The sequence below is a fragment of the Eptatretus burgeri genome, chromosome 12 (genome assembly GCF_056783735.1).
Source record: "Eptatretus burgeri isolate ZD-2024b chromosome 12, Ebu_testis_v1, whole genome shotgun sequence".
Classification (NCBI taxonomy): Eukaryota; Metazoa; Chordata; class Myxini; order Myxiniformes; family Myxinidae; genus Eptatretus; species Eptatretus burgeri.
The window spans coordinates 40112976-40139046 of record NC_140972.1 but is presented as its reverse complement, the minus strand read 5'-3'; the positions used below and the strand labels follow the sequence as shown (position 1 = coordinate 40139046).

Sequence of the window (26071 nt, the reverse complement as noted above, 5' to 3'; positions counted from 1 at the left end):
TAGATCCAAACATGGTGCGTTGCAGAGTTTCTTCTTCATTTTTGTTCTGGTATCTGTTTCAGCGTACATTAAACGAATTTTTTGTTTTTAATCTCCCAAACATTCATTGGCACCGGTAGGAGACATGTCTTGCAAAGCAATTCTTGTTCTTGTTTAATGTAGTTGGATTTCTGTGAGTCCGATTTGCATTTATGAACACAACAATTAGATTACCATTGCTACTCTTTCGTCTAAATTCTGAAGATGATGTTAAAAAGAATTATACATTTTGCGTTAGCAATGGCCAGTTAAAAATGCCTGGCAAGCACAACTGAGTCACAGAAAACATACAGTACATACAGCACATGTGCAAAATGTGACATTTGCATTCATATGTCCTTTTGAAGGTTGAATATTAGTCTTGATCCTTTTTGGAGCTCATCATACAGGATGTCCTTTTGGATCGGTACATCATTCATACGATGAGTATGACCAACGTATCGCATGAGTGTTTTCCTTATAACGATGCTTACGGGCGATATTTTAGATTCCTCAAAGTATAATGGGGTTTGAAATTTTGTCATGCCACTTCACCCAAAGGATGTTGCAAAGACAGTGAAGGTGGAAAGTGTGAAGGCGTTGCACATGCTTACTGTCGATTATCCAAGTTTCACTGTTGTGCAATAGTTAAGGATGCTGGCTGTGTACACCTTAATGTTGGTCATGATATTCGGTCTCTTTTTGTCCCATACACCTTTTTCGGTTGCACAAACATAGTAGAAGCTATACCAATGCAAGTGCTTATTTCTGCATCGAGTTGGGCATTGAGAGTTTCCATTGAGCCAAGGTATTTCTCTTGGGTATATTATGAATGCCACGACTTTGTACGATTAAATCTGTTTGACAATCTGGATTGGTTGCTTGGCAGTGGGTCTGCAGATGCCTTTCCGTTGGTGCAGATCATTTGTAAACTATTGTTAAGAATTTGGAATTCAATTACACACAACATACAGGTTCCCTTAGTCAGCTATGTCGATAAGTGCTTGTTCCCTAGTTAGCTCACCTTTCATCTATCTATAATTGTGTGTGTGTGTGTGTGTGTGTGTGTGTGTGTGTGTGTGTGTGTGTGTGTGTGTGTGTGTGTGTGTGTGTGTGTGTGTGTGTGTGTGTGTGTGTGTGTGTGTGTGTGAGACCGCTGTTTCTCGACAACCACTGGTCCGATCTAATTGAAACTTGCCAGGTATATTGCTGGGGACCTGAGGATGTGCCTTTTCAAGGTTTGATATTAATCAGACAAGTGCTTCCTAAGTTATGGCCATTTATTTACCAAACAAATGGGAAGACAGTTGTTGCGTGGGCGTGGCCGATGGGGAAGGGAAGCTCAGCCGCGTTCCCCATTACGGGTTACAACGTACGGACTTCCGAATCCATTACAGGTTACAACGTACAGGCTTCCGGAGAGTGATGACTTCGTGTATTCTAATAATTTCTCGATTTCTTATGCGCATTTATAAACACAATGGCCCAAGTTGTGATCGTTTTCATATTAGACGGTGTATAAATTTCGGGAACATCAGAGTGCTGGTATGCTCCGAACCAGAAAGTAAAATTTTTCTCTCTCTTCTCTTCTCTTTTTGTTTTCCCTTGCCACGACATTGCGAAAAGGTAAAATACGTTGGCGAGAATTGAATAATTGGGTATTAAAAATAAATTGCGAATAATCGTAATTGCGAATAATATCGAACTTCTAGGTCACGCACGTACGGGCACGTGAGAGCGAAGAAACGGCCTGTGTGGTTTATTTATTTATTTATTTATATTTTTTTTACGGGCACGTACTAGTTGTTTAAATGTTCAGAGATCGATTAGATGCGCTGCGGATCGATTTAATAGTTAGGGAACGAAACAATGGAGACGTCCCTCCCCCTCTTCTGCGAAGAGGAAGAAGAACCCTGCGGTGACGTCAACAACTCCCTCCCACCCGTGGTTGAGCGGGGGGTGGATCACGAGGGCATGAGTCACGCCGGGTGCGGGGGAGGGGGTGCAAAGGATAAAGAGGACATATTTTCTTTGTTCGTGTGGGAGTCCCATGGTAGGGCTGAGTTCGTGGGAGTCCCGTGGTAGGGCTGAGTTCGTGGGAGTCCCGTGGTAGGGCTGAGTTCGTGGGAGTCCCGTGGTAGGGCTGAGTTCGTGGGAGTCCCGTGGTAGAGCTGAGTTCGTGGGAGTCCCGTGGCAGAGTTAGTGTGCTGAGTCCCGTGGGAGGAGTAAGCTTTTTCGCTTCGGAGAGAGCAGTCGTTCAGCCATCGGGTCCTGCTTGGCTTGAGGCCTGAGGAAGCTTTTTGCTTCGGCTGCTGCTTTGTTTTGGAAGAAACTTGAGCTGGTTGTTCTGCTCGAGCTCCGAGTGGAGGCTTCTTCCTCTTCTTCCTCTTCTTCTTGTTTCGTGGAGCTTTTCGTTCTCCATTTTGTTTCCCGGCTTGGTGCGACGCATCGGCCTCTTCTTAGAGTTGGATCCTCGGGGAAGCGATGATCGACAGGAAGGATCGGCACCTCGTCTCACCGGCACGTGTTGAGAAGCGCGGGAGGATTCGTGGGAGCTTGGGAAGGATCGCGGCGATTGGATCCAGCTCGCTCTCGCTGGAGCCCGGGTCCGGACAAGTTGAAGACCACACGAGGTGGAAAGGTTCGAGTCAAGCTCTGAGTTTCAGCTCACCTGTCCTCCGAGCTGGAGCTCGTGATTAAAGGCCTCAGCCACCGTTTCGTGTGTGTGTGTGTGTGTGTGTGTGTGTGTGTGTGTGTGTGTGTGTGTGTGTGTGTGTGTGTGTGTGTGTGTGTGTGTGTGTGTGTGTGTGTGTGTGTTTGTGTGTGCGCGCGCGTACATGTGTCCGTGGGCCCCTCTAATAAGTAGGAACCGCTGTGAAATGTAAATGACTGTACATAATAAGTAGACGGTTGTAGTTCTTTTGTCGTGCTTTTGTTGCTTGTATAATTGCATTCATGTTTTGCCTTATTTAATTGCATACGTGTTTCATTATAATAAATGACCTTGTGTGAATGTAAACCTGCTCGTTGCGTCCATTCCCTCATTGACTGAACATTTGGTGTGTTGGGAGTTAGAAAGCCGTTGGTTTGCCGTAATAGGGGGACATTTGGACCGACGGTTCTCGGCGGTTACGCCGCTCTTAATCGCGCACGGACAAGCTCGCCTCGGCGGTTTGTTCCGTATGAGTTCCGTCGAGGGTGGAATACCCCGGTAGTTGGATCACGTGGGTATTTAGGTACATTGAAGATTGGCAATCGACCCTACCCCACGTGATCTGCCGATTGGCGTATTTCGGTTCTTGTACAAGGACCCGTCGCTCGGAGTTATCCGGGCGGCGATCTATATTCCGGGCGATTAGTCGGGCCGACTCGACTTGCGGCTCCGTTCAGAGCGGTCGGTTGGTGGTTGACCCCCCGGCCTGTAACACTATAAAGGAATGGAAGAGCTTCTGTATGTCTTTTCTACCCTCTCTGCTCTTTTCATTTTCTTTATATTTCCAATTCTGCATGCCTTGTATTTTATCTGCAGTTGTTTGTTGAAGCAGTGAGATGCATTATTGTTCAATGAGGGGAACACTTCACGTGGGCTGCTTATAGCTTGTGTAAAGATCACCTGGGGATATGATGTCAGCTGGTCCAGGCTAATTACCAGGCAATGACGGTAGTAATTTTTTTCCTTTTTTCCTGTGCTAAGTAGCTGTGAATATGTTTATAGCTTGGGGGTAGAATGTCTTCTTGCGCTATCTAATTGCAAGGAACAGACGGATTTACATTTAGCACTGTAGGTTGGGTTATGACACTACTTACAGAGTTGAGAGAATGTCTGTGTATTGTTTTAGAAGTTCGGGTTGGTGTGTAGGAGATGATGGTAGGAGGAGTGTGATGGGGGTGTGGACAGAGTAGAGAGCTAAGCTGGAGTTGTTAAAATAACAGCCACCGATGGGAAAGGTGGTACCATCACAATCTTTAGTCATTATGTTGTCAAAATTACTTTGATAGTTTAAACAGCTTATCAGCAAACTTGGAGTCGAGATCTCAGCTTGAAATTCCACTTTTACTTCCTCATGGTGTGCACCTTTCCTTTCTTTATAACTGGTATTTGAGGTAAATTTGCTTCTACTTTTTCCCAGACCTTCATAGAGAAAAAGGACAACACAAAAGAGTTGCCTATAATGTTTTTCCTGAAATAATTTTGCATAATTATAATAATGCATGTTCTTTTACAAGGAAATTCAACACAGGAGGCTACTAGGCCCATCCAGTCTGTGCAATGGTTGTTTATCCATGTTCTCTCCTTTTTAACTAGTAAGCGGCAAGCAAGGAAGCAGTACATACAACTTTGAAGTCTTTGGTATGACTCGGCATGGATTTGAACCACTGACCTCCCAGACTCGTAGCAGACGCTCAAACCAATATGGTTATGCATCTCCTGCAGGCTTTAACACAATACTGTCGGACCCTGCTATTGATAGATTTGCTATACACGGAACCCGCATATTCGCAGTTTATAAAATATGACCTGTTTTAACATTTGCGGCCCTGTGCTTCGAGTATTCGCGGTTTTTTATTTTTATTTTTTTCGAGTTTTTGCGGGGGGGGGGGGTTGCATTTGTATTTATGGTTTTTTGTGTACGTATTAGTGGTTTTCTTAGGTTTTCGCGTTTTTTTTCGCATTTACACAGTTTTTCACGAATGTATTCGCGGTATTGTTTTTTTTTTTTTTCTGCGTTTTCACGTTTGTTGTGCATACGTATTCATGGTTTTTCACGGGATTTTTTATTTTCCCTCAAGAACCCCGAACCACCACAAACCTGTCCCCCCCCCCTTTCCATTGAAATGATACACTGCTATTTGCGGATTCGCTATTCGCAGCACTTTCCAGGAAGGTATCCCCAAGAATAGCAGGGTTCGACAGTACTCATTTTGTAATGTAATATATATATATATATATATATATATATATATATATATATATATATATATATATATATATATATATATATATATATATATATATATATATATATACACATTTTATATTGCTTGTCCCTGCATATTTCGTACAATGTCATGTTGATGCCATCAACATTTTAGTTGTATCCACATAGACCTGCTGTATCATCTGTATTAGTGATATTATTTCATGCACATTTTAATTTGAATGCATGATTTCCTTCAACACACTTCAACACATGATTTCCAAGAACAATACAAGACTTTCGAAATGACGTAATCCTCCCCAAAATGCTTGGTGCACATATGCATAAACCCCAAGAAAAGCCAGTGTCACACTTTCAAATTCTTGAGATATGTCTAAAGAGACATGATTGGAAGTGAGCTGATGGGTCCATAGTTAAGGAAATCGGATTTGCACCATGTTTACGTCATGCAGTGATGTTGGCTGACTTCCAAGAAGATAGAAAATGACCTCTGGCAAATGATAAGGTGAACAGAGCAGAAAGAGGATGTGCAAGAGCAGCAAAACGGGTTTTTAGAACACGTGCACCGATACCGTCCAGGCCAGTTGCAGCAGTTGCAGAATCAGAGATTTGGATTGCCAGAAACTTTCTCCTCTTCTCAGGTGATGAAGACACAGTGCCCATGAACAGTTAAATTTGAATGTTTTGGGTGGGTGCAGATATCAAGGTGTTGCAGACACTATTTGGAAGCAATCACAGAATTGAGTCATTCGGTCTTCTCACGAGCGGAGTTGGCTCTGGTGCCATTTGAAGTGAGGGAGGAGATGGAGTGGGAATGTTTGCCAGAAATAAAATTGACAAGGCACCACCAGAACTTTAAGGGAAGAGACAGATTTGAGATGTCAGTCTTGAGTTGGTAAGATATGGCTTTTTGACGATCTTGAAAGTCAACACATACCTGTTGTGGGCTTTGAGGAATTATATGAGATTGCCTTTTGTCAGCTTTACCTTATATGAAGAAACAGCAAGCTGTATGAAAGCAACTGCTTCATCACAGGATTCAGTATCCCAGGCAGAGGAAAAAAGATGGAGATGATGGCTGCAGATGGAATGGGACAAACCTGTGCATAAGTTCTGTCCCATCTCGTCTGCAGATTCATACCTCTTTCCTGGATGCTGTGGAATCCAAAGCTATCAACCTCATTGGCATCTCTTGAAAAGAATAATAAGCACAGAGCATGTTGCTTTGTTATTGCAGAAAGGTTGCTTTTTATTGTCTGTCCATACGTCTTGCCCCCTATGATCTTGATTCCTTCCTCTCTCTCCCCACTCTCTACAGGTCACATATGTTCTTCCATCAACACCCTCATTATGAAACTCCCAAAATGCAGGGTCACTGTTCACTTCTACTCCTTGTTCTCTAGTCTCCCTCTTGGAAAACCACCTTCCTCAGTCAGTTCAATGCTACTCCTCCATCCTGGTGCTCATTTTGCTAGTCTGTGATGAACTCAGTTCATGCTCCATCCACACTCATGACGTTTTATACCAATATTATCTCTCTACACTTATACATTACTATATCCCTTCAATCTTCTCTCTGCTACTGTTTGTTCATCAACTTGTATCCACAAGTTGTTCCACTGCCCACATTCAATGTGTTGCCTTTTACCCTCTCTTCCAAAAGCAGAGACTTCGGACACTTCCAAAAGTGTCCAAAGGACACGTCTCTTCCAAAAAGATTCCTGTTATACTGTCAGCCAAAGAGTCCTTTGATGCAGACGTACAAGATACTCAACATAGAAACAAGACCGGGAAGGTTACACAAGATGGGAATATCTCTCCCTATCTTCTCTGACGGGCATCTTGCCACACCTAATTATATAGCTGTACAAAAGTACTTGGTCAATATTTGAATTCAGTAACTATTAAGGTAAGGCTTTATCCTCATCGGATTTGTAGTAGGTGTGTGTATGAAGATCAACAAACTCCCGAACTTCATACTTTTTTTTGGTGTGTGTCAGATGTCGAATAATGAATTCAGCAATTGCAACCTTTTCATAATCGAGAGCATATACCGCTGTGAATCATAAAAAAATAACTTGATCAAACCATAAGTGATCAGGATCACACCCTAATGAGGATGTGATCATTGTTGGCATAAGCAGAGTAGATGACATCAGGACCTTTGCATTATTATTATTATTATTATCCCCTCGCCTTGTATTCTCATTATTATAGGTACATCATCAAAATTTAATGTTGGTGTGTGATTCATGTTTCACAATTTGATGCACTTGTGGGTGGTTAACAAATTTATCATTGTGCACACAGGGTCTACAATGGCACAATACCTTGTGCAGATCGAGGATCACCTGATGAAAACCCTGCTAATGGAATACCGAAAGTGGGTACGACCTGTGCATTGGTTAGATGAAGCAGTTAAAGTCAAGTTTGGCCTGGCGATATCTCAATTGGTCGAAGTGGTAAGATTTTCTGCATTTTTTTCAAGATTCCTCATTTGCACAATTTCCTCGACAACCTCAGAAATCTCAATCACTGATACAGAATACTAAATACCATCATTAGGTCAAATGTGATTTCCATTTTAAAAGAACAAATAATTGACTATCTGGCCCATCCCAAATTAAAATGAAGGTTTTATGTTGATCCATGAATTGCTTCATGAATAGTTATTGAAGATGGTATGTTTTGTAAAGCTTACAACTATGTTGTACATTGTGTTGCATGTTTTTTCTTCACAGGGGCGAGGCTCATGGAAGAGCAAGGTAGACCCGAGAGTGGTACAAAAACCAAAGGAGGAAATTAATAGCATAAGAGGAAAGGGAAGAGGAAAAACGCTGAAACGAGCAAGTAAGATGATTTGCTAAGGAAAGGATAATGGTAGTAATAAATGACATGGGACAAAATTGGGGGTGACAAGAGGTGGTGGTGGTGGTGCACTGCTTGCTTCAAGCCCTGGAGGGGAAAATGAGACAAAACAGCTTGTGGAAGGGGGTTCCTGAGATAGGAGACGTGAGGAATAAAAGAGTTGAGGTGTGCAGACGGCCTGGATTTTGGAAGTTTAACCAGGAGTATGTGACTGCAAGAAGAATTGCATTTTGGAGTACATGGGGAAGGTCAGAGGACAGAGAGCACAGGGAGCAATATTGGAGAAGAGGTGGTAAAAATGAGAGAGAGCCCACCAAATTTCCTGTGTTATGAAATCACCAGACTTTGAGCTTTGGCCTCATCAAGGAAGATTCCAGTAATTTTGAGAGCTTTAAATGCTACAGAATCCAATAGTGACAGAAGTGATGCTGGGGTGTGAGCACACAGCAAAGAGGAGTACTCCATTGAGCTATGGACAAAGGCCTTGAAGATTGTGAGTAACTCTGATTTTACAAGGAAAAATTTGGCTCAACGGGGGTTGCTCAGTCTGTAACTGGCTTTGGAGGCCAACTTTGCCCAGCTAGGGTCAGGGCTAATGTTGAGGCCTAGATGCTCGGGAGACTGCAGCTCTTCCATTGAATGACCAAGGAAATAGGTATGAGGGTTCATTTGATGATCATTCCACAGTGATAGGGTGAGATTGTGAGAATTTCCAAGATTGAAAGACATGATCTATTTATCAGACCAGTGTTAAATTATTTCCACATCAGCAAAGAGAGAAACAGCTGCTTTCTGCTGAGCAGGGGAATGGGGCACAGCACTGTGTGGAGTTTTGGCAACAAGGAAGAGAGAGCTTTGCAGCACATCGGTGATGTCTGGGCCCAAAAGAGGTCTGGGCCTTGGGGGATGAAGATAAATATAGATGAGGAACAAGACTGGGTCCAAAGCTCTACCTTGGGGGAACTCCAGCCTCCAGTGGGAGTGATTAGGAAAGGGTTCCATTGATGGCAACACATTGCACAGCATGAGTGGAGGAAGTCAGAATCCAGGAATGAAGGCTGCCTTCTATTGGCAAGTAATGAAGGATGCCCAACTGTATTGAATGCCCAAAATATTCCTAGGGATATGGTCCTAACCTCTTGTTTGATATTGAGGGCCTTCATCCATTGCTGACAGAGAAGCAGAAGCATCTCCAGAGTTGAGAGATTAGTACAGAATCTAAACTAATGGTCAGAGATCAGGTTGTTTGAAAACAGGAAAGATGTTATCAGCAGCAGCGATGGATTGCATGATTTTTATTTTGCTTGTAATTGGAAGCAACAGCCAAAAGAGGACGGATTTAATAGAGCAGATGGAGGGGAAGCAACAACAGCAGAACAGGATTTGAGAACATGGGCACTGATGCTATCTTGGCCCATCACCGAAGCACCGTCAAAGCCAAAAAGAATCTTCTCTACCTTATCAGGTGGGAAGAGCAGAGTACAGTCGATAGTGGATATGTCAGAGTAAGATGGGGGCAGAATGAGATGTGCAGTGTGCATGAGTTCAGACATTCTGCCTTATCTTAGGAAGAGTCTGCAGTGAAGCAATTTGAGGAGAAAGACTGGATGGAGAGGAAGCACACATCAGAGACAGACTTGACAAGGTGCCACTATAACTTGGAGAGTTCAGTCTAGGGGTGTATCTGATGAAGTTTCCTGGTTTGCCACAGGATTGACACACACTTGTTGTGAGCCTTATGGAATGAACAAGAGTTACCCTCAGTCAGGTTAGCTTTCCAAGCTGAAGAAGCAATCTGCTGGACTGCAACCGCCTTTCCACAGGATTGAGTACACCAGGTCAAGAGGATGGATAGAAAAACCGCAGATGAGATGGAATAAACCGTTGCATGAGCAAAAGTAAATTTAATGAAAGTATTCCTAAATGGAATCTTTATCAGGAGTTGTGGAGATGGCAGCCCAATCCTTTGTGGTTGTGTGCATCCAAACAGCCTATTAGCCTGTGAAACGCCGCACATATCTCCAACATCCAATTGAAATGATGCACTTGCATGGAATCACAGCACAAAGGACAATTGTTGGAGGTGATTCAGCACATTGCTCCTCATCATAGGTTAATCCAGGTCATCTTGCACTAGATTCAGCAGCCAACAAAATTATTCCTTCAAGAGTCTGTAACTCAACAAATTTGATGTTGTTATACTTCTCCAGAGGATTGTATATATCCTTAGAGATTATCAATGCGTGTCGGAGAAATGCCCTATTCCTATTCCAAATGCATCCATATTCATCGTCCGATGTAAAATACCAATTATAAGTCATGCAATTCTTTGTGTCCCTTTACTACAGTAATTCTCTGAAGATTACTGTAATTAGAAGTGTAACCAACTATAGTTTTAACTCAAGTATTTAGGAGCAATTCCCAACAGACTACTGTAATCATAACTGTAACCAGGTCAGGTATGGGAGCATATGCCAGAGCAGTGCATCACTGCATCCACTTTCCACCGGTACTCTCGGAACCTCTGTCTGGCCATCCAACCCCCAGGAAGATATCGAGCCCATCCTCATCTGCTTGAGATGCCGATCAACCTGCTGCAACCATGAGGTGCGTGGTCGGCCCATTGCCCTCCTCCACTCACGAGGCTCCCATTCGGAGAGAATCTGGTGAACAAGATCAATGACAGGAAAACGCAACATGTGTCCATACAGCTGCAGCTGATGCTCACATACTACACAGGCAACAAATCTCATTTCAGTCTCTCTCAGCAACTGCTCCTTGGACACAGTGTTTGCCAAGGATTTTCCGAAGAGACTTGGGACCAAAGGAGTTAAGTCTCCATCTCAGATCCCTGGTCAGAGTTCAAGTCTCACATCCATAAAGCAAAAATGGAAGCACGAAGGACTTGAAGACTCTGACTTTTGTCATCCTGTGCAGGTACTGACAGTGCCACACCCCATGATCCAGTGAATCCATGAATCCCCAGGCCTGACCCATATGTCGACTGACTTCTGGCTCGCAGCCAGCAGAGACATGAATATCACTGCCAAAGTAAGTGAATCTCTCCATGACCTCAACATCCTCACCACAAACAGGTACAGACAAGATAACAGCATCCAAGATGTCATTGAAAGCCTGGATCTTTGTTTTGACCAAAGAAACCCACAATCCCAGTGGCTCCAACTCCTCATTCAGTACGTCGAGGACCCTCCAAAAGGATATCCAGATTCTCAGCAAAGATGACTGTATCATCTGCGAAATCAAGGTCAGAGATCTTGACACTCACAAACGATGCACCACAGCTTGATCTGTCTGACATCCTCCCCAGAATCCAGTCCATACAAGTGCTGACAAGTGTGGGGGCCAGTACACACCCCTGACAAACTCCAGTAACAACTGGAATTAAGTAAGGGTTGGAACTACCACACTTCACAGCACACCCAGAACCAGAATTTAGTTCAGACATCAGATTGATCAGTTTTGGTGGAACCCTATGCAGACGTAGTATCTTCCAGAGGGCATCACGATTCATTGAATTGAAAATTTTGCAGAAATAAACATCGGCTGCAAGCAGCCCCTGCCGAAACTCTGTCTGCATTCACTTTGGACCTGAAGAGCAAGACTACAGTCAATCGTTGTCCTCTTTGGTGGAAAGTCTGGCTGCTCTGGGTGCTGGTGCTCAAGCGGATGGTGGTGAACCCGATCAATAATTATTCGAGCAAAGACCTTGCCCAGCACAGAGAGCAGCATCAGTCCTCGGTAGATGTTGCAATTCTGGTGATCACCCTTCCCTTTCCAGAGAGGGACAATAAGGCCCCTCTTCCAGTCAGTTGGGATGATGCCTGTGTTCCAAACAGTACAGAACTGCATGCAACTATATGAGTACAGCATTTCTACCAACCTTGAAAAGTTCAGCACGGATGCCACAGATCCCAAGAGCTTTACTCCATTATATCCAGTTCACCACAGCAAGTGTGTCCACAAACAAAGGTGGATCACAGTTGATTGGAGAGTCAGCAATAGGAGTAGTGACACCCCTCACATCCAACTCAACAGCTGGTGGGTCAGCCTCGTACAGCTGCTCAAAATCGCCATCCCAGCAGGCCTTCACTTCGGACTCCTCTCTCTCAAGAGTCCACAACACTCCGCTCTAACTGCAGTATACTGAGGAACGGGCTTGAAGGAATGCAATGCATGAATTTCCCTGCAAGCAGGATGAGAATTACCACAGTTGATGCTCTACCCCCTCACAGATTCCTCGAACAGAGGCCTCCTTTTCCACCATTAACGCACGTACAGTTTTACACCTCAACTCCCTGAACAGCTCAGCTCTGCCAATAAGCCGGGCCCTGTGATAGCAGTCAATGGTATCCAGTGTCCCTTGAGAGACAAAATTTTTCTTCGCCCTTAGGCGAGTTCCAAGACATCCACCGGCAACATCAAGGATGGTGGTCTTGAAGGCACTCCACAACTCTTCAGGATTCCCCAAAGCACCCAGACCCCCAAAATCTCCACTCAGCCTGTTCGCAAACTCCACAGCTACCCTCTCATACTTGAGCTTTCCAACATCCAGTCGAGACTGGGATGGTACCATTCTCCCGGATTTAAGCTGTAACTTCAAATTTGCTAAAACAACCCTATGGCCAGTATCGAGGAACTGAGTACTCCGGTAGACCCTGCAGTTTTGGATCATCCTCTAGCGACCATCAACGAGCACATAGTCAATCTCCTTTGCCACATCACCAGCGACGAGCCTGTGGGTGCTGAAACCATGAACCAGCCACCCTCAGTCCATGACTTCTTGCAAAGTCAAGGAACTTAGTGCTATTCTGGTTCACAGTTTCAGGCCTATGAGGACCAACACATGTCTCATAACCATCCCTGTCAGTTTCAGTCTGCATTGAAATCCCCAAAATTAGAAGAGTATCTTGCATGGGCAACCGTTAAACCACCAACTCGAGCGTGGCATAGAATCTCCTCTGTGTGATCACTTGCCTCCATTAGAGCATATACAGAGATCAGAGAAATGACACTCAAGGAATGATGAATCCTTGGTCTCACAATACACTCATTGAACGGTGTTACCTCAATTATCATGGGAGTCAGGTTATTGGACACAGCTACAGCAACTCCTTGGGAATGGTAACCATCAGAGTGACCAGAACAATAGTAGGTGTAACCACCTATAGTGGTGATCTCACCACTATCCAGTCTCTGAACCTCGGAGAGTGCTGCAGTACTGATGTTCAAATGCTGGAGCTCAGATAATAATAGACAGGTGATCGTCCTCTCTTTGGAATTAGACATTCCAGGCACCCACCCGAAGGGGCTGCCTCAGGTTAACCCAAGGAGATTGCTGTCTGGTGGACGACACTTCAGCACCAATCCGCCACACACCACCGCAATCTGACCCAGGAAGTTTACACCATGCTTTTCCTCCTATCATAAAACAATGGAGGTCCCAAAGGTTTTTCCTCAATCCCGTCATCTGGTGAGCTGCCGTGCAAAGGGTAGCAGCACAGGAGGTACTTCCACGGAGTGGGTTTTCAGTTTTCTTTGTGTTTATGGGCTTTGTGGAATGAAGTGTCTTACACTGAGCAGAGTGCAAATCCTGCCACCAACCTTTTAAAAATAAAGTAACCCAACTGCAGGAGGATGTCCGCAGACAAGGATGTGCACTAGATGTGGATGGCTGTTGGCTCACAAGGAGCTCCTCTGCCCTTTGGCAGGTTTTATTTTTAATCCTGCTGGTTGTTCATATTCATAAACCTGCCTCACCAGGAAACCTGGTGGGAGAGACGGTTTTGTTGCCAACAACCCGACCATGGAACATGTTATAGTACAGGTTTACATGATACCTGTAGCAAGTCACATATCTAATCTGGTTTGACCTGACACTGGCGAGCAGGAAGGAGCAGTGAGATGCTCCCTTTTTCTCTCTTTTATCCTCAGAGTCACAAATTGGGCAAATGTGAGTAACCACAGTGCCTCCCTCCCGCCTGACCAGGGATAAGTGCACAGTCCTTAATGGCAGATCAGGCAGATAAAGGATGTATTTTCTCAATGGTTAAGATGACTGAAGAAGGCTACAGCAGAGTAGGATCCCCCATTCCTCATCGGATTCCTTGGCATTGGAAAATGACCTGCTCTGGTAAGGAACTTGTGGTTGTTGATGTGCATTGGTATCGCCATGCAAAAACACATCTACCACAGGCATCTTCATATGAGGTCTATACCAAGATTGAGGGCAAATGTTGCGTGGTATGGAGCAGTTTTGTGATTACTGGAAGCTCTCAACCATAGATGAACATGTAGGTGGATTGGTGGATGTTTGATGGTCATCTCACTCTTGGACTGAGATGGGAGAGCTTCAGCAGCAGCACTTGTCACTGAGCAACCCTTTTGAGGACCCAGTCTGCTCACACCATATGGGAAGAGGGCTAGAAAAGGTGCCCCAAAATAGCCTGCCTTGAAAATACCCGTCTGGATAACTCCATCCAGAAGGATTCACTTAAAAACTCATCAAAATCTGAATTTTACACTTTACCTGAAGACATATCCATACTCCATTGTGAGTGAATGCCAATGAATGAATAAATGATGAATGAATGACATTGGTAATTGCAGCAGTGCATATTATAAAATTATTGCATGCTTATATATATATATATATATATATACATATATACACAGTCTGACCTCTGTGTAAGATACATTGGTGATAATTAACCACTACAATTATAATGATCATGATATTCAGAACGTTTTCTATATGCTGCATATTCACTCTGTTATAACAATCCATATTGCTGGAAAACCCAAATTTAAAAATTGCATTGGCCCGGCAAGTTGGATCCAAACATAAAGCCCTTCATTAGATAATCTTTGAAATACAGATAAGATGGCCAAAAGTGATTATCAAAAACAGTTTAAAATAATTCAGATAATTGTATATACAATTTTGCAATCAATGTTCCTATTAATCCATTCACTCTCTGCATTACAGGATGGAAAAAACCAACTTATGACAACCAGCGTTTGGTTAAAACAGGTAAAATGGGGAGTTAATTGATGATGTATGCACTTTGGATCCAGTTTTTGCATTGTGACAAATCAGTTCTTAGTTATAATTGGCCTCGAAGCACCCGCTCCCTCCAGGAAACATCAGGGGAGTCATTTTATCTTTATGATGATTAATACCATAGTAGAGTACCCACACTATGGGTGATCTTGTTCTGAGTGTGCAACACGTTCTTCTGTCACATCCCTTTATTTGGGCGGTGTATAGGCAACAGACCACTGCCTCAATCGCTCCAGAAAATAAAATTAACCCAGGTTCTGTATTTGAAGCAAAAATGTGCATACTGCTCATATACATATATATATATATATATATATATATATATATATATATATATATATATATATATATATATATATATTATAGCCTGGTGTTGGCGCAGTGGTTAGGGCAGCGGCTTGGGATCCAAAAGGTCCTGAGTTCAAGCCCCGTTGGGCCACTGAATTAATACACCAGGGGGTTGACTCAGCCTGTCATCCTTCCGAGGTCGGCGAAATGAGTACCATTGTACTGGGCCGGTGTATACCCCGGTTAAAATAGGTGTACCATATCCCTGTGTCGTAAGAGTCGACCAGGGTTGCGTCAGGAAGGGCATCCGGCGTAAAAAAACATGTGCCAAATCACTATGCGGATCACACGGATGATCCGCTGTGGCGACCCCTAACGGGAGCAGCCGAAAGAAGAAGAAGAAGATATATATATATATATATATATATATATATATATATATATATATATATATATATATATATATATATATATATATATTTAACATTGTGCTTCTATCGCTGAGATCATTCTAATTGCAAGGAAGACAAATCTGAAGACAACAATTGTTCACGAGCGGTATTTGACGATGAAGATTGTTTCAGAAGTCAAGGATGAGACGATGTGATAATTTTTGACCAAGTTATAAAAATGATCAACATGATGTGGTGCGGCTGACGGGTTATTAGCTGCAAAATGTCAAAAACCCGGTTTCGTTCAACAACTTTCAAAATTTGACCTTTGCATAACCTTTAAAGGTCACAAAACAATGTTGTGGACATTAAAATAAGGAAACAGGATACGTGCTATACCTTATTGGAGTTAGTTCGTCGAAGAAGGTCGAAAACCCGGTTCGATTCCCACAAGTTTGAAAATTTGACCTTTGTGAACTTCAAAGGTCAAAGGCCAAGGATTATGACCTTTGGTGCAAAACTTCCTCTGGAACATTCCAGGAACAATATAACGTCATATAGGCTATATGGCATTTCGCACTCCTCGGATTATCCATACTTTGATGAAATCAGTGTAAAAACAAACTTGAAGGGGGTTCTGCGGGCAAGGTAATCGAGATAGAGCAAAATGGTTTGAAGACTTTAGGTGGGGAATGACCTCAACATTATGTATAAAAAATATTGTCATCCTAGCTCTCAAAGTTTGGGCGGTCGTATGATTTTTATGTCGAAATTCGCAATTTTCTAAGTTTTTGACCTTGGGACGAAAATTAAAAATCGGACAACGACAAGTTTTAGGTAATTCGTTTTGCTATTAAAATACCGAAGAACCCATTCCATTCAGTCAATTCCCTAGGAGAAGATAGATTTTTAATCCAACTACCCCCTAAAAATGGCTATTTTTTTGAGCGTGGCTCCGCCCACAATGGGCGTAGCATGCCCTCATCAAGGAAAACACAACTAGACATTGATATCGAACACATAACCATGTTTCATCAAGATCGGATCAAAGTCCACGGAGTTATGCTCTGGACAGACAGACAGACAGACACAGACATAACGAATCTCGTGGTCACTCTGGCTGGCGCTCGTGAACCAAAAGTTGTAGTACTCGAAGAGCACGACTTGCATACCAACTTTCATTCGAAACAGTTGAAAACCCTAGGAGCTCGATGCCCAATTTCTTGATTTTTTTTGACATTTTCTAAGTTCGTGACCTTGTGACCTTGACCTTGTGACAAAAATGAAAAATCGAGCACTGTGGGGCTATGCAGGTGCCATTGGGCTAACCAAATACCGAAACCCCTGTCAAATTCGACAAACCCCCTCGGAGAAGATGTAACTTGAAACCGGCTACCCCCTAAAAACACATGTTTTTGGGGTGTGGCTCTTCCCATAATGGGCGTGCTGCGCCCATTCTCAGGAAAACACAACTCGATCATGATATAAACCTCGCACCCTAATTTTATCAAGATCGGATCAAAACCCACAGAGCTATGCTCGGGACCGACAGACAGACAGACACACACCCATAACGGATATAGTGGTCACTTGCTCGTGAACCAAAAATGCCACCCCTCCCCCCCCAAAGGAAGAAAATGCCAAGATGGGTGAAAAAAAAATTCTTCAAAATTTAAGGGAATTGAACAAAACTTGCAGATGCTCAACTCCAGGGTACCCTCATTAATCCCGGAAGGTTTCAGCTTCCTTGGTCAAATCTTCTCGGAGGAGGAAATGATACATATTTACATATGTGCATATACATACATACATACACATGTGCTCCATAATATACAGATGTCATTGTCATTGTTCCTGCTAATTGCACTTTTGTTGTTTATGTTGTTGTCGTCATCATTTTACTTCCTCGTCTCTTCTCTCTGTCGTTGTTTTCTTTTTCTTTTTCTTTATTGGCTATTGTTTGAGCTTATTGTAGTTTTATCAAGCTCACTGATCAAAAGACAACATAAATATTAACATTGGAAATCGAGAAACAATTCTGTTAAATGTAGAAAATGTATCTGGTCACTGCCATCCCAAAGAGTGACCCCTGTTTAAACTATGTGTGAAATATTTAACTTGCAGAAGAAAGTAAGAATTAGTGTATACACATACTATACCATCACACTGTATATACCATCACATGGAAATATGTATTAGTCACGATGCATCTCCCCAACATGCAATACCACAAAATTGTAGTTCAGAACTCAATCCAATGGAACCACATAATTGGCATAAGGCCTGTCATCAACACAAAAATGTCCAAGATTCCCCATATATTTTGGATATGGTATAGAAATGCCCATGGATGGGTTTTTACATCAAACAAAACAAAACAAACAAAAAAACTATTTCGTCAATTAAAAACTTTTTTTCATTTTATTCCTTGGATCTTGTGTGGATGGGTTAGTATGGTGTTCGCGAAGGCTAGATGGGCTGAATAGCCTCCACCTGTGTTAGATTTCCTTGTATCCTTGTATAACTCACAAGCAAAATAGGACATCATGCGACATCGGTGAAAGTTTTACATGCATTTCAAGGACATTGGCAGAAAATGGACAATCCACAGCCATTGGGATTTGAAACTGCGGTCACAATATGACATAACGTTATTTTCGATGAGTTGATCAGGAAAAGAAATAGTCATGTCACTTTATTTTTCTGAGTAAAAGTTATTGCAAACTTTGGCATGGATATAAAACTTCTGTTTACACCTTATGCACCCTGAGATAAATTCCATCGTTTCGTTTGTATTCCTCAGGAATGGACAGATGTAAATCTCAAGTGGAACCCAGACAATTATGGTGGAATCACATCAATTAGAATTCCAGCATCGTCACTGTGGCTGCCTGATATCGTGCTCTATGAAAAGTGCGTCTTCATCAATGCATGCATGCCCCTGACCCAAATTAGGTTTTACATTTGTGTGCCTTTTTGATCAGAGTCCTTTTATATTCGTGACTCTTTTCATCATGAGTTTTCTTTTGCAGTGCTGATGGACGCTTTGAAGCCTCCACTGTAACAAAGGCAGTGGTGAGATATGATGGCCGAGTTAAGTGGACGCCACCTGCAATCTACAAAAGCTCCTGCACAATCGACGTGACTTTTTTCCCGTTTGATCAACAGAACTGTTCAATGAAGTTTGGCTCCTGGACGTACGATGGATCCTTGGTGGATATTATTATCATGGATAGCAACGTGGATAGGAAGGAATTCTTCGACACTGGCGAGTGGGAAATAATGAACGCCACCGGCCAGAGGGGCATACGTGTTGACGATGGACTTTGGTATCCTTATATCATGTATTCGTTTGTCATCCGACGGTTGCCGTTGTTCTACATACTATTCCTCATTATTCCCTGCTTAGGACTTTCGTTTTTGACAGTTTTAGTATTTTATCTTCCGTCTGATGAAGGTGAAAAATTTTCCCTTTGTACATCGGTGCTCGTTTCTCTCACTGTTTTCCTTTTGGTCATCGAAGAGATAATTCCTTCATCATCCAAGGTGATACCATTGATAGGTGAATACCTACTCTTCATCATGATTTTCGTCACTCTTTCCATTGTCATCACGGTCTTTGTCATTAACGTCCATCACCGCTCATCCTCCACTCACCATCCAATGGCTCCGTGGGTCCGTCGCTTGTTTCTGCACAAGCTGCCTAAACTGCTCTGCATGAGGAGCCACGTCGACCGATACCTGGTCTCCGACAATGAGACAACACGAGGCGCCGAAAGTAGCTGTTCATGTGAGAAGCCCAGCACATGTTTCTGCCATGTGCATCCCATTTCCAGTGCTGATAGGCTCATCCAGTCTGCACTTAACTCCCTCCGATACATCACTCACCATTTGAAAAAACAGAATGATGTTCAAGAGGTAAGCTTTAACAACGCCAGAGTAGGTTGTATACATGCAACCAAGTTAGCTTTATAAGTGAGTTCCTTACTTTATGAGAATCTAAGTTATCTCGAAGAGGAAACATGGTTAACATGAATATTTCATGCCTTCACTAAAATATTTACACTTTGAGAAATCTTGGAAAATTACTCAATCTGTCTAAATTATTTATTTCCTGATTCACCCCTATAAAGTTGATTTGTGGCCTCATTTTTTTGTCGAGCGTTTTTATTTTCTTTCCATTTTCCAGTTGCACATACACTGTACATCACATGCAAGATGATATTGATAGACATGAGCACACTGTACTTTAACATAAATCACAAGGACATTCGTAGAGAAAAGACAAATAAACTGAAGATGGGCTTTCGAAGTGGAATAATTATGAGTTATGTGCATTTTAGAAAACATAAAAAAGGCCAACATCACTCATTCCGTAATCATCTATACTCTAAGAGAGATGCTTGTATGTGTGTATTTCCCCATATATAATAAACATGGCAGAATTTGTTCAAGAAAATTTGAAGATGTTTTGGTCACAAATATACAGACATAACCATATACATTTGCTCCATTATAAGATGTATGTATAATATATAATATATATATATATATATATATATATATATATATATATATATATATATTATAGGCTACATTAGGCCCAGCTCTTGCAAATATATTTGTGGGCGATCATGAAATGCAGAAACTGACTGGTCGGCAAGGGGTCGATTCGCCCATTGTATACTATCGGTATGTTGATGACATTTTTGCTTTGTTTGAGTCTCGGACGGCATGTGACAATTTCCAGGCATGGCTCAACACTCTCCATCCAGCGCTGAAGTTTACCACGGAGCTGGAATCGTCAAACACGTTACCGTTTTTGGATGTGTTGGTTGATAGATCCAACCTTGGTTTCACAACATCCGTCTACCGGAAGCCGACTTTCACAGGGCAGTATACTCGGTGGGACTCCTACAGCTCCACGAGAAACAAAATTGCCTTCATCAATATCCTGGTTAACAGAGCACAGAGGATTTGTTCATCTTGTAATCTTCCTGCTGAAATTGACAAAATCATCAATATCTCGGTGAGAATGGTTATCCTGAGCATATAGTTAAGAGATACGTGCACAAGTTTCTAAACACGACAAGAGATTGGAAGATTGGTCCAGACAAATGTCCAGTCTATATCAGGATGCTCTGGAAAGGGCAATCATCACGAAGATTTGAAGTATAAATCAAACATATTGTGTCCAACACGTTTCTGGCTGTGCAACTCTGAGAAATCTTTACCTCTCGCCGTTTGCTGACGTCAGTCAACAAGGATGTGCTGCCCACCTCACAAACCAGCAATGTTATTTATGAGTTTAAGTGCCGATGTGAAGCTCGGTACGTGGGCCGCACAACACTAAGATTGGCTGATCGGATCAAACAACACATCCCCTTGGCGATTCGAAGAAAGATTGTGCGGGTTAGAACACAACCAGTGCGAGCATGTAGAAATATCCAGCAACCACCGGCCATTGTATCTGCTTCATCTGCCATTGCACAGCACCTGGTTGCCAACCCGATCTGTGCAGACCAGCACAATGCAGATATGTTCAGGATATTGAGCCGAGGTCGGAGTTTGTTTCATTTACGTATGTTGGAAGCAACCTTCATCCTTTCCACCGATCCAATATTATGTCGTCAAAAGGAATTTGTACAATCTCTGTGTCTCTTTCAGCATGGAAAGATCAAAGGAAGTACGGTAACAAATGGTGAATGGACCTTAGGGGAAACCCATCCCCCCTCTCTCCAGAATGTGGTTGCAAACGTCAATCATCGACGAACTCTGCTCCAGCCAATGGGAGGTCGAGGTGAAGATGATGAGCCGACCAATGGGCGTTCGGATTAACCGTGACGTCATTACGGTTAAACCAATCAGTGTCTACCTTATTGAGACCTGCGTATATAAGCACGCACCTTCACTTCCTCCTTCACCTGCTGCGATTTTTACCCTGAAGAGTACAGCACAAAAAGCTTCAGTCACTATTATGTCGTGTTTGTTTATATCCATACTGAAGTTCAGTAGTACCAAACATCTGTTTATATATATTGTTACGAATTTTGAATTCGATTGCACGCAACATTCAGGTTCCTTTAGTCAGCTATGTCGATAAGTGCTTGTTCCCCAGATAGCTCACCTTTCATTGTTTAAATGTTCAGAGATCGATTAGATGCGCTGCGGATCGATTTAAAAGTTAGGGAACGAACAATGGAGACATCCCTCCCCCTCTTCTGCGAAGAGGAAGAAGAATCCTGCCGTCCCGTGACTCATGATGTGAACAACTCCCTCCCACCCGTGGTTGAGCGGGGGATGGATCACGAGGGCATGAGTCACGCCGGGCGTGGGGGAGGGGGCGGAGAAGGATAAGGACGAGATCCTTTCTTTGTTCTTGGTTAGTAAGCTTTTTGCTTCGGCAGAGAGTAGTCGTTCAGCAGACCTTCGGGTCCTGTTTGGCTCGGGTTAGGGTTGAGGCCTTCGGAAGCTTTTTGCTTCGGCTGGCTCAGTGAGCTTCGGCTGACGCCTGGCTCGGGAGGAGGCTTTTTGGAGGCTTTTTGCTTTGTTGGTTCAGTGAGCTTCGGCTTCTGCTTGGCTCGGGAGAGCTTTTTGCTTCGAGCTGCTTTGTTTTGGAAGGAAATTGAGCCAGTTGCTCTGCTCGAGCTGCAAATCGTGTCTTCTTCTTCTTCTTCTTCTTCTTCTTCTTCTCCTCCTCCTCCTCCTCCTCCTCCTCCTCCTCCTCCTCCTCCTCCTCCTCCTCCTCCTCCTCCTCTCGGTGAAGCGACGCATCGACGGGAAGGATTGGCGCCTCGTCTCACCAGCACGTGTTGAGAAGCACGGGAGGATTCGTGGGAGCTCGGGAAGGATCGCAGCTCACAGCGATTCGATCCAGCTCGCTCTACCTGGAGCCCGGGTCTGAACAACTTGAAGACCACACGAGGTGGAGAGGTTCGAGATAGGTTCTGGGTTTCAGCTCACCTGTCCTCCGAGCTGGAGCTCGTTATTAAAGGCCTCTGCCACCATTTCTTGGGTGTGTGTGTGTGTGCGTACGTGTGTCCGTGGGCCCGTCTAATAAGTAGGAAATTGTTAAGTGCTTTGTGTGTTGTAAATGTTTGCATTGCATTTCGTATAGATGGTCGTAGTTCTTTTGTCGTGCGTTTGTTGCTTGTATAATTGCATGCATGTTTTGCTTGGTTTAATTGCATACGTGCTTTATTATAATAAATGTCCTTGTGTGAATGTAAGCCTGTTCATTGCGTCCTCTTCCCTTAATTGAGCTGCCATCTTGCACTCGGAATATAGTTGGTTTTTTAAATAGCCGGTAAAGTGAACGGGTCCAACGGGACTGAGCAATAATACCCCGCTCGGTTATCCCAAAAGGAAGCGAGCTCTTTAAGCGGCTCGTTTCCAAGCGGTCCCATTGAGGTACAATCTCTCGGTAACCTACCCGCGCAAATAATTAGGTAAATCGAAGATTTGGCGATCGGACGCTGTAGCGCGGGTAGAGTGCGGACAAGGTTGTGGTGTGGTTAAAAACACACCCGTGGCTGGTTTCTGGCATTGATCCAGAAATCCGCGACTGGATTGTCCGTTCGGTGGGCGAAGCACACACATACACTCTGACATTTATTACTATAGATAGGTAATATGAAATTCCACATGCTATAAACACTGTTATGGAACTGTTTTATTTGTTGAATGTCTGCATTACACAAATATACAGTGCCTATAGAAAGTATACATCCCCTTTCAAAATTTTCAGCTTTTGCTGCCTTATAGCCAGGAATTAAATTCGATTGAATCAGACTGTTTGCACCTTTATTTACACATCGTATCTCACAACTTCAAAGTGAAAAACAAATTCCACAAATTTCAGAAAATTAATAAAAAATACAAAACTGGAATATCTTGGTTGGATAAGTGTCCACCCCTCTGAGTTAATACTTGGTGGAAGCACCTTTGACAGCAATTACAGCTGAAAGTCTGTTAATAGGTCTCGATCAACTTCACATACCTTGATTCTGCAATATTTGCCTATTCTGCACAAAACTGTGCAAGCTCAGTCAAGTTGTGTGGGGAGCATTGATGGACAGCAATCTTCAAGTCATGCCACAGATTTTCGATTGAATTTAGGTTGGGGCTCTGACTTGGCCACTCAAGGACATTTATCTTCTTGTTCCTTAGCCACTCCAGTGCAGCTTTAGCTGTGTGCTTCTGGTCATTGTCAAGCTGAAAGGTGAACTACCGTCCCAATTTCAGCTTTCTTGCAGAGAGCAGCAGGTTTTCCTCTAGGATTTTTCTGTATTTTCCATTGGCCTCTTGATGACCTCTCTGATCAGTCTCCTCCGAGCTTGGTCATCCAGTTTGGAGGGATGGTCTAATCTCAGCAGGATCTTGGTTGTACCATACGCCTCCTACTTCCTAATGATCATCTCGACTGTTCTCGAATGGATATTCAACACCTTTGAAATTTTTTTTTTACTCATCCCCTGATCTGTGCCTTTCCACACCTTTATCCCAGTGGTCTTTTTAAAGCTCCTTGGGTACTCATGGTTGAGTCTTTGCTGTGAACTGTACTTCTGAGCAGAGGAAACCCACAGGAACAGCTGATCATATTCTGAAATAATCAGAATCACAACAATTTAACAAAGGTGGAGGCCAATTAACTTGGTGTGTGATTTTGAAGGTGATTAGTTTCACCTGAGCTAATTTACAATTGCTATTATAAATGGGGTGGACACTTATCCAACCAAGATATACTAGTTTTGTATTTTTAATAAGTTTTCTGAAATTTGTAAAACTTGTTTTTCTTTTGGAAGTTGTGGGTTACCATGTGTAAATAAATGTGGGAAAAGTTTGATTTCATGCAATTTAATTCCAGGCTATAAAGCAACAAAAGGTTAAAATTTGAAAGGGGATGAAACAAAAAATAACAAGGAAATCCAACATAGGTGGAGGCCATTCAGCCCATCATGCCTGCGTGAATACCACACTAACCCACCTACACAAGATCCAAGGAAGAAAATGCCAAGAAATGTTTTTAAATAATGAATTGTTTTTGTTTGCTTGTTTCTTTGTTTTGTTTTTGTAGTTTTCTTCCCCTCAGGGGAGGGTACATGGGCTTGGTTAAAAACACACAACCTCAACGACACAACCCCACTTGATAAAACCCCCACCAACAGCACTCCACACATAATCACCCATCAATGCTCAAACTACTTAAAAATCTTATCAATATCCCCATACCCCTCCATGTCCGTAACTTCCAGGTACATATCTAATTCTAATTTAAACTTATCGACTTTTTCTGCTGCCACTACATTTCCAGGCAGACGATTCCATGCACTAACTACTCTATGAGTGAAAGTCCCCTGCCTTACTACCGTCTTAATTCTCCTCTTCTTTACTCTCAAGCGATAGCCCCTGGTCCTATCACTGTCTACTCTTTTGAATAATTCATCTGCAATTATTTTATCTATACCTTTCATTATCTTAAACATCTTTATCATATATCCTTGTCACCACCTCCTTTCTAGTGTATAAAGCCCTGTCTCCTTCAGCTGATCCTCATAGCTGAGTCCAGCTTGGCCTGGAATCAATCTAGTAGCCCCACGCTGAACCTTCTCTATGGCATCTATGTCCTTCCGGAACTGTGGTGACCAAAAATGCACACAATATTCTAAATGTGGCCTCACTAAACTCCTGTACAATGATAAGACCACCTCTTTTGATTTATAAATGATCCCCCTCTGAATACAACCTAAAACCCCATTTGCTTTACCTATAGCTGCCTGGCACTGGGTTGCCTGCTTACCTCCCATAACTATTACTACCCCCCAGATCCTTCTCCTGTGTGACACGCTCCAAAAATTACCCCTTGCATCCTGTAATCTCTATTTTCATTGTTATTTCCCATCCCCAACACTTCACACTTGCTCAGGTTAAATTCCATCTGCCAATCTTTTGCCCAATCTATATAAGTATCAATACTTTCCTGAGTCTGATCACCACCCCCTCTGCTATCCATCTCACCTCCAAGCTTTGTGTCATCTGCAAATTTAGAAAGCTTACTCTTTACCCCATTATCCAAATCGTTGATGCAAATAATGAAGAGTAATGGTCCGAGTACTTATCCCTGAGGAACCCCGCTACTTGCATCCTCCCAGCAAGACGTCCTCCCACTCACAGCCTCTCTTTGTTTCCTATCACTAAGCCAGTTTGCAATCCAATTAGCGACCTGACCAGCCACTCCAAAAGCCCTCACTTTGGCCAACAACCTCCGATGTGGTATCTTATCAAATGCCTTCTTAAAGTCTAGATATACTATATCCACTGCCTTTCCCTCATCCACCCAATGAGACACTGCTTCATAGAACTCTAAAAGTAGACTTTCTACGGGCACTGTAATAATAGAAAAATCAATATTGCCATGTATGTGTTTGGCAAAGTCATGCTTCATAGCTTTTATGTACTCATATTTATGGTTGAACTCACACTCC

At 42.9% G+C, this 26071-nt stretch overlaps 1 protein-coding gene and 1 long non-coding RNA gene across 4 annotated transcripts in view; one reads left to right on the top strand and one right to left on the bottom strand.

The window, feature by feature from the left end:
* The window catches only part of LOC147015469 (uncharacterized), an 87262-nt gene that overhangs the window by 46106 nt on the left and 15085 nt on the right, over positions 1-26071 (bottom strand). The window lies entirely within an intron of this gene.
* The window catches only part of LOC147015470 (neuronal acetylcholine receptor subunit alpha-5-like), a 45016-nt gene that overhangs the window by 16854 nt on the left and 2091 nt on the right, over positions 1-26071 (top strand). The window contains exons 1-7 of one of the 3 annotated variants that reach the window (XM_085850266.1): positions 2303-2659; positions 7269-7420; positions 14833-14877; positions 18391-18500; positions 18620-18662; positions 18756-19505; positions 22354-26067. In XM_085850266.1, the coding sequence (XP_085706392.1) occupies positions 2503-2659; positions 7269-7420; positions 14833-14877; positions 18391-18500; positions 18620-18662; positions 18756-19505; positions 22354-22491 (1395 nt within the window). In that variant the 5' untranslated portion in view covers positions 2303-2502 and the 3' untranslated portion in view covers positions 22492-26067. Of the gene's footprint in view, positions 1-2302; positions 2660-7268; positions 7421-14832; positions 14878-18390; positions 18501-18619; positions 19506-22353; positions 26068-26071 lie in introns of those variants that run through there. The other 2 variants (XM_085850265.1, XM_085850264.1) reach the window with 2 other exon arrangements.